The sequence below is a fragment of the Littorina saxatilis genome, linkage group LG9 (assembly GCF_037325665.1).
Source record: "Littorina saxatilis isolate snail1 linkage group LG9, US_GU_Lsax_2.0, whole genome shotgun sequence".
In the NCBI taxonomy this organism is placed as follows: domain Eukaryota; kingdom Metazoa; phylum Mollusca; class Gastropoda; order Littorinimorpha; family Littorinidae; genus Littorina; species Littorina saxatilis.
The window spans coordinates 9328224-9338223 of record NC_090253.1 but is presented as its reverse complement, the minus strand read 5'-3'; the positions used below and the strand labels follow the sequence as shown (position 1 = coordinate 9338223).

General features: G+C 38.5%; 1 protein-coding gene across 1 annotated transcript in view; it reads right to left on the bottom strand.

Moving 5' to 3' along the window:
- LOC138975225 (uncharacterized) overlaps positions 1–10000 on the bottom strand; it is a 39490-nt gene that overhangs the window by 21226 nt on the left and 8264 nt on the right. Inside the window, exons 2-3 of the mRNA XM_070347885.1 lie at positions 8159–8244; positions 215–419 (exon numbers count right to left, since the gene is read on the bottom strand). Coding sequence (XP_070203986.1) covers positions 215–419; positions 8159–8244 — 291 coding nt within the window. The remainder of the gene's footprint in view (positions 1–214; positions 420–8158; positions 8245–10000) is intronic.

The window sequence follows — 10000 nt, the reverse complement described above, 5'->3', positions numbered from 1 at the left end:
CTCAAGGTCACAAAAAAGAGGGTGTTCCAATATCTTATTTTCGATTTAGATCATGTGTAAGAAAAACTAGACAACTTCGTTATGATGCTGCAAAAGGGACTGAGAAAGTTAAGTGTAACATCCATCGGCGTTAAGATTTTGAGTATGTTTATTTGCAGCATGTGTTCAAGAATGCAGCACATTCAGTCTATTTACCAGGCATTTTTATACAAACCTCAAAGCCGTTTTGTGTCACTATGAGTCTGAGTTGGAAATCGATGTTTACATTAAAAGTGTCATCCCAGGAAACGACTTGCTCTTTACCCCACTTGCCACTTTTCATTGTGTTCAGCGCAATGTTCTTCTTTTTTGGACGTGGACTGAAGTGAAAGGGGACGTCCTTTGTGAGGTTACACGCAGACGAGAGGCTGATGGAAAACCTGCAGACAATATCAAAATACATATCCAGTGAATGTGGGTCACGGTATCGGTAAAACCTTCATATCGGATATCCCTTAAGACAACCAGTATTCGTTTATGCACAAGTAAGACTTACTCACGCATCTACTGCCTTCAGAAACTTAGGAAGTTGAATGTGAACCCTTCTATCCTTCAAACTTTCTACCGCTCTTTCATCGAGTCTGTCATCACTTTTGGTTTTGTGTATGGAGGTCTGAGTGTGAAGAACAGGAATGTCTTAGTGCGAATGGTGAATGTCAGTAGCAAGGTGATTGGCAGGCAGCAAGCTAGTGTGGAGTCCCTGTATGAAAAGCGTGTGGTGAGAAAGAGTAGGCGGATTGCTTCAGATAGGTCCCATGTCCTTGCCCACCTCTATGAACTCCTTCCCTCTGGCCGTAGACTTCGCACGCACAAAGCTAGGACACTTAGGCTGCAAAACAGCTTCATCCCCAAATCCATCACCCTTGGCAACATGTAAACACATCCACATACCTGACTCAGCCCCTCTTCTGCCAGTGCAATCAGTAGTAATGTACATGTATGTATTGGTTTTATGTACGTCCGTATATTTTCTGTGATATATTGTATGCTATGCTTTTTTGCAATGATGTTTAGCCATAGTCCGGTATACGCGTAGGTGTGCGAGAATATGTAAGCGCAGTGCTTTAAAGATGTCCATGTGGGAATGTGTAAGTGGGCGTAGTCGAATGTCCATGTGGGAATGTGTAAGTGGAGCATATAAGAATGCCCATGTGTGAATGTGTAAGTGGAGCGTATAAGAATGTGTAAGTGGAGCGTGGTCGAATGTCCATGTGTGAATGGGTAAGTTGAGCGTATGAGAATGTCCATGTGTGCGATGTGTAAGTGAGACATGGATATGTTCATGACTGAATGCGTAAGCACAATGCAAGGAATGGCCAGAGAGGTATGTGGGAGGTGTGTTTATAACCTGCCCTGTTATATAGTGCTATATGTCTTATGTAAAATCAATGTCTTGTTTGTATTATTGTTATGTACCACGCCTGAATTTCTCTATGAGATAATAAAGTATTCTTATTCTTATTCTTATTCTTCTTATTATTACTCTTAAAGCTGTTCCTAATGTTTGCCTGAGCTAAATCGTATTTTGGGATAAGGGGCGACTCGGACAGAAGCAGCGAAACGAGCCTGTTCACTCATGTCCTTCAGGTATGTCACCCCTTTGGGAGCTCATACTGGCATTAAAGGTGTACCGGTTAATACATCGTAAAACAAGTCGCGTAAGGCGAAATTACTACATTTAGTTAAGCTGTCGAACTCACGGGATGAAACTGAACGCACTGTATTTATTCACTTAGACAGTACAGCTTCGTCAATCCCCGCGTGAAGGAAATCGCTCACCTTCCACGTGCAAAACGTAATGATATTGACACGCCAGATTCGCGGTAGCGTATTGTGGTAAGCAAGAAAGCGCGCTTTTCTGTATTCTTGTTAACTTTCTGAGCTTGTTTTGAATACAACCTATCATATCTATATGTTTTTGGAATCAGGAAATGATCACGAATAAGATGACATCATTTTTGGATCGATTTCTTACATTTTAATCGTAAAACTAATTATTCTATTTTCGTTAATTGTGATCACATTTTAAGAGTAAACATGACATATGTATATATTTTTAGATTCAGAATGTGACGAAGAATACGATGCAATCAATTTTAAATCTGTTTGCGAAAAATCAACTTTAAATTATAATGACAACTTTAATGAGAAAACTCATTAATTAAATTGTAAGCCCCCAAGCTGAAATGCAATACCAAAGTCCGGGCTTCGTCGAAGATTATTTGACCAAAATTTGAACCAATTTGGTTGAAAAATGAGAGCGTGACAGTGCCGCCTCAACTTTCACGAAAAGCCGGATATGACGTCATCAAAGACATTTATCAAAAAACTGAGAAAAAAAAACGTCTGGGTATATCATACCCAGGAACTCTCATGTAAAAATGTCATAAAGATCGGTCCAGTAGTTTACTCTGAATCGCTCTAGAACACACACACACACACACACACACACACACACACACACACACACACACACACACACACACACACACACACACACACACACACACTTGCGCCGTGATGTTAGAACATAAAATAATTAAATGCAAACTAATAATTAACAAGTCGCGTAAGGCGAAAATACAACATTTAGTCAAGTAGCTGTCGAACTCACAGAATGAAACTGAACGCAATGCAACGCAGCAAGACAGTAGGCATATACTCGTAGCATCGTCAGTCCACTGCTCACGGCAAAGGCAGTGAAATTGACAAGAAGAGCGGGGTAGTAGTTGCGCTGAGAATGATAGCACGCTTTTCTGTACCTCTCTTCGTTTTAACTTTCTGAACGTGTTTTTAATCCAAACATATCATATCTATATGTTTTTTGAATCAGGAACCGACAAGGAATAAGCTGAAAGTGTTTTTAAATTGATTTCGACAAATTAATTTTGATAATGATTTTTATATATTTAATTTTCAGAGCTTGTTTTTAATCCAAATATAACATATTTATATGTTTTTGGAATCAGCAATAATGGAGAATAAGATGAACGTAAATTTAGATCGTTTTATAAAAACAATATTTTTTTTTACAATTTTCTGATTTTTAATGACCAAAGTCATTAATTAATTTTTAAGCCACCAAGCTGAAATGCAATACCGAAGTCCGGGCTTCGTCGAACATTACTTGACCAAAATTTCAACCAATTTGGTTGAAAAATGAGGGCGTGACAGTGCCGCCTCAACTTTCACGAAAAGCCGGATATGACGTCATCAAAGACATTTATCAAAAAAATGAAAAAAACACGTCTGGGGATATCATACCCAGGAACTCTCATGTCACATTTCATAAAGATCGGTCCAGTAGTTTAGTCTGAATCGCTCTACACACACACACACAGACACACACACGCACGCACGCACATACACCAAAAAACGAGTCGCGTGAAGCGTGAAATTAATACATTTGGTCAAACCGTAGAACTCACAGAATGAAATTGAACGCAACGCATTTTTTTTATTTAGACAATACTCGAAAGCTTTGTCAATTGCATACCCCGCGGAACGTTCACGCACAGGAACGTGACAAGCCAGCATAATCACTAGCGTATAGCACATCACAGGGAACTGCGCTTTTCTATACTCGAGTTTTAACTTCCTGAGGTGTTTGTTTTTAATCCAAACGTAGCATATCTGTTTGTTTTTGGAATCAGGAAATGACAACGAAAAAACCCATTTTAACTTCAATTTTGAGATTTGTAATAACCAAACTCATCAATCAAATATGAAGCTTCCACGCTAAAATGGAATCCCTTAGTCCAGGATTCGTCGAAGATTGCTTGACCAAAATTTCAATCAATTTGATCGAAAAATGATGGCGTGACAGTGCCACCTCATACTTTCAGATACAAGTAGCCGGACATGACGTCGTCAAATACATTTATTGAAAATATGTAAAAAGAACTCTTGGGGATAAGAAGGTAAACGGAACTCCATGACAAAGTTTGACATAAAAACGAGTAGCATCATTTTCAAATCTTAAAATGAATCAACAAAGACGTCAATTTGTAGAGCCTCTTTGCTTCATCGTGTTTTCCGAGTGCACTAAAACAGACCCCCCCCCCCCCCCCCGCCTTCCTTTGGATTTAAGAAAATCAATTCCTGAATCAAGCAAATGCAAAATTGGCTCACTGCTCTCAGATATAACAATGCACGATGCACCAGACAAAACAGATTCGTCCAAGGTGTATTATATTGTTATTGTTTGGTGCGTTGTTGACAGAGCAGCTTTTTGAGGGGAGCATACCGTCTTCTGTTTCATCTTTACCGACCGAGGACGGAGGCCGAGGTTAATTATGGTGAAACAGAAGGCAATGCATCAATCAAGTCCTATCTTAACATCGAATCTTTAATTTTTCACATTACTTTCATAATATTGTGCATCCAACTTTCTGTCCAAAATCACATTTCATATGATTCAAATCAATTCATTTTTTTTTAACTTGTCACATTATTTTATCAAAACATTCAGGGTGATCTTCACACCTAGCACAATATATATTAACAAGAGAGACTCTTAAATCATTCGACTCAACATCTATAATAATACAACGGCCATTACCATTAGGAATAACATTGTGTATTTTATACAAAGAGAATACTGCGTGGCTTACTGTGTGCTACCAAATTTACATCAGTTTTTTTTTCTTCAAATATGCTGAAATGCGAAAGCGAGCTTTTTAATAGTTGAAAAAGCAACGAGTGTAAAACTTTTAGATGTTGTTCTTTTTTCGGATAGGGCACGTTATACTCTGTCTGTATTCTTCTGTGCTCATTCTCTTTTACATTCTCTTGTAACATATTTTATATTCTGGATATGATAGATATTATACATACGTTTCAGAAAAAATGCAAGTTTTTGTTCTTTATCAGAATTTCTAAGATCATTCCAGGGTTATTCTTAAAATGGTTCTCTGACTCACTAACGGCGCTAGAGCGCTTAAATTGTTTTATTCGCTGTATTCACCCTTTCTGGGTAATTTGCACATGTCAAAACAAACAATTGCAGAAAAACAAACCTAAAAACTATTAGGCTTTTTCTCTTTTTTGCACTTTCGGTAGCGTTCACTCTAAATTTGACGACTTAAACGGACTAGTTTCTGTCCACAGCGAAAACTTAAAATAATGTTCTCATCAACCCGAAACAGATAAATCTAAAGCATAATTATTTGAATTTATCTGACTTGCACGATAAGTTGTATCATGTTATTTTGAAGTACAGGGGGCTTTTTATAGTGATTCGTGGAGGCCTCTTCACTGGTTTTGTGAATGTGTATGTATTAAATATTGGCTGAATGTCCATCAAAGCTGAATCACTCTTATTAATATAAATTTTCATTTTTAATGACCAAGCTCATTATTTAATGTTGAAGCCTCCAAGCTGAAATGCAAATCCAAAGTCTGGGCTTCGTCGAAAATTGCTTAAAGGCACAGTAAGCCTCCCGTAAAACATCACAGATACTGTCAGGCTTTTACACACAGTACAAACACCCTTTCATTTAAACACTCACCGAACGGGAACATCCTAGGTGCCCTACGTAAAGAGCGAGCAATTTTTAAAGAATTAATGTTGCGGATTGTCTCTCAGACCGTGGTGCGCTTTGGCGCTAGACCTAACTTTTAAAATCTAAATAATAAATTGACAGCTTGTTACACAAACATTCTTAAATCATAAAATAATTCTTTTTTCATCAAGACAAGATCAGTACAATTCGAAGTTTTGAAAGTTTGAAAAAAGAAAAGCCCGGAAGCAGGGTCACGCAAGGTCGTGGTTCTCGTAGCAGACGACGGTTTATGCCTCGCCAGTTCCTCTGAACAGTCAAAAGCTATCGCTAGAGTTCTTCTCAACCACAGCCGTTTGTTTCGTGCATAGTCAGAGGTACATAATAACGTGCTATTGCAGATAAGCTCACATTCAAATGACTAACTGACGACTACATTGTGAAAAAGGGAAACTGGATCACACGGGTTCACGATGGCTCAGGGGTAAGATAAACCACGCAAAAATAAATTCTTTGAAAATTGCTCGCTCTTCACGGAGGGCACCTAGGATGTTATCAAGCGGTGAGTGTTTAAATGAAAGGGTGTTTGTACTCTGTGTAAAATCCTGACAGTATCTGTGATGGTTTACGGGAGGCTTACTGTGCCTTTAACCAAAATTTCAATCATTTTGATCGAATAATGAGGGTGTGACAGTGCCGCCTCAACTTTCACAAAAACTGGATATGACGTCATCAAAGACATTCTCAAAACAATGAAAGCACACACACACACAAACACACACACACACACACACACACACACACACACACACACACACACACACACACACACACACACACACACACACACTAGCTTTCGTGTACATGTACAACTTTGACGCTAAATGGCACTGTCTCCATTCATCGTTGAAACATTTTACCAAGATGTCTGCTGGTTACACGCAAGCAGAAAACTTGGTAAAATGTTCAACGTTGAGTGAAGACAATGTTTAGAATGGTCATACAACAAACGTCATTTTGGTGTGTATCTTTGACATGAGGCTATCTGTGTGAAAACTAATTAACTCGTTAAAAAGGACATACATTTTTCTTCCGTATGCAACAGAACTGCTTGGAATTTTGCCCCCATTTTGGCGAGTAGAAAAAAATTCTATCAAAAATAGTCAATGTTGCCTATTTATTCTGTAGTGCAACGATGCAATAGCATGTCCAACGATGAGGTGTACCATTTTCCAGTGTTAACGCTTTTTCTTTTGGATGAAATGCAAGAAAAAGGGCCACGTTTCAGTAACTGCTTGATGCTGGCCTATACAATGTCCTAGGATTGTGTGAACACATCAGAACAAAAATGCAAACAAATACTTCGTGAATATGCGTGAGAGGTAACTTGTCCTTTTATGTGACATGCAAAAAAGAGTTGAATAGAAAAAAGAGATCTGTAACAACCATCAAAAGGTAAAAATAGGAAGCATCGAGAAAACATAACTTTAAAAATGATACTCAGGTTTAACGCAGATTTAACAGCTGAAACTAATTACTCAATGTTTGCAATGAGCGATGGCTTTCAAGAAAAAAAACCATCCACCCTGTTCTGTCAGAAGCAAAGGTTGCAAGCCATGCATGTCATCGTGTCCGAATGGGGTCGTTGAAACTTATCTTCGCGTTGAAATGTTGAAAAAATAGTTTCAGTACCATAAATTGTACGTCATTTGGCCTACTATAGCATCACTGCAAGACTGGTAAGATAGGTAAAAATGAAGTGTGTTGTGGAACAAAACCCTGTTCTAATCACTGACTGACAACACTTATGTGCATTTGATCTTGGGAGTTGTTTGCGATTTCCAGCCAACTGTTCTGACAATCCAGTTGTTCAGAGCATACAATGTAAAAATGAATGATTTTGCTTACCATATGAATCATAATTTTTTTCCCCTGAAGATGTGACAAAAAATGACAAATCTAAAAGCAAAAGACATACACACAAATTCGTTCAGCCTACGAAAGATACATTTCATCTGGTATACGGAGTCGGGTAAAGATAAAGCCAGCAGTCAAACATGCACACAGATATTTTAAAATGACTTAAAATGTAATAACAAATGTCATTCCATTTCTTAAGCAATATGAATGAAAACAAGCAGGTTGAATGACGCCGTTCGTCATACAGTCAAAAGGGAACTTAGTTTGCGCATGAATTCAGTGATATGACGTTCGTCCGCGGAAGCTTTTGGCAAGCACAAATTAGGCCAAATCCGGTTGGGGTTGAAAAAGTTTAGTTTTTTAAAAATAAAAATGTGAGTGACAAGGGATAATAAGGATACACGCCTAGTCCTGAGTAGCTGAACTAATTTCCCTTGGGTGGATGTTCAGGTATTACCTCGCTTGAGGCTATGAGTTTCCTGAAAATCGACCCTAGGGAAAATATGCTAGCTACCCAGGATTCGGAGGTGTGTAACCCACATGACATTCTTCCAGGGGGAACAGCAAGCACAAAAGTGTTCCCAGAATGAGGCGAACATGTGAGTGTATGGTTTTGTTATGACATCGGTTGTCTCTCTCAGGTATGTAAGATAACAAAAAGAACCCCACTAAATAAACTGAAAAGTTGAATGCCTCACGCCTCGTCTTCAGTACGTCTGCCATTGATGTCAAACACCATTCCAATGCCAGCACAGTCGAGCTTGATGTCAAATGGCGCTGACTTCTGAAACACAAGAAACAAACCATCACTTTCCTATGGATTAATTGAATCAAGAATTCTCTCTATCGTACTCAGTAAGTCAGTCAGTTAGCAGTCTCTCTCTCTCTCTCTCTCTCTCTCTCTCTCTCTCTCTCTCTCTCTCTCTCTCTCTCTCTCTCTCTCTCTCTCTCTCTCTCTCTCTCTCTCTCTCTCTCTTTAAATGAGAAGTGTTTCTTACAAGAGTTTAAAAGACGTTTACAAGATTGTTTTTGTCAAGAATGGTTCTCCTTTTTAGAATGCAGTGAACGTTTCGACATTTATAATTGTTACAAAACATGCTTGGAAAAAGAGAAATACATTGAATTAATCGAAGATATTAAGTACAGAGTTGCTCTTACTCGTTTCCGCGCAGGAGTATCCGAAATCAACGCTCACAGGTTTCGGTACGCACCAAACCAAACGACAAAATACTGTCGATCCTCTGTGCTGCTGATAAAGAAGATGGATTCAATGTTGTGGTTTTATGTCCTTTTTATCAAGACCTTCGAGCAAAGTATTTAAAAATCTCGAACACTACGCTGCAACAACAACAGTACCAGTGTATTTCTGTGGCAGTAAAGAGATGTGATGAAAAGCTTCAGCAGATTTGTGTTCTTTATGTTACAGACGAACGCTTATTTATCAGGTTCAGTGACATGTCATCAGTGACACGGGTTTTAAATGTATTTGTTGAATTTTATCCGTGACTATAATTTATAAATGTGCAGAAACTATTGCTGTTATTTTAACCACTATTGTAAGGGGCTGTGGCCTTAGACAATTAAAGATTTGTTCTTGTTCTTGTTCTTGTTCTTGTTCTTGTTCTTGTTCTCTCTCTCTCTCTCTCTCTCTCTCTCTCTCTCTCTCTCTCTCTCTCTCTCTCTCTCTCTCTCTCAAACACTTATAAGCCTTTATTTAGTTGACATAAAAGTGCAATCAAGGTTATTTTGATTGCGCTTGAAATCTCTGTATCCAACAAAGATTATCAACGTTAAAACATCCTCCCTCTTAAATCTTTGTTCGTTCGTTCGGTCGTTCTCTCTCTCTCTCTTTCCCACTATCCCTGTCTCTGTCTCTCTCTTTCTCCCCCCCCCCTCTCTCTCTCTCTCTCTCTCTCTCTCTCTTTGTCATTGTCTCTCTCTCTTTCTCTCTCTCTCATCTCTCTCTCTCTCTCTCTCTCTCTCTCTCTCTCTCTCTCTCTCTCTCTCTCTCTCTCTTAAGTCGCTTAACTCGAATGGATGTCAACAGGTACCCAACGAAAGTGTATAATATGTTATTGTCGATACAAATAAACATTACACGACATGGGGTTGTAAAGTTCGTAATGTTTTGTACAAGTACGGTTTTCGTGAAGTGTGGGAAACACAAGGTGTTGGTGCAGGTGATATTTCTACGTTTGTAAGAGAATTCTGCCAAAGACTTGTCGATTGCTTTTGACAGGAATGTCATAGTTCGCTGGAATCACATATGTTTTATAATGTGTATTCTTCATTTAAGCAGTCCTTGTGAATGAGTAGTTATTTGTATAAAATAAGAAATGTTCATTTGAGGAGAATGTCTGCACGTTTCAGATTTGGTATGTCACCCCTAAATAACCACTATATCTACAGTATAAACCCAATGTGAATAACGTAAACATACTTTGCCCTTTCTGCTCAGATGATACACTTGAAACGGAAGTTCATTTGTTACTTGTTTGTCCCACATATAATGAGATCAATTGATAGCTATTATCGGAACC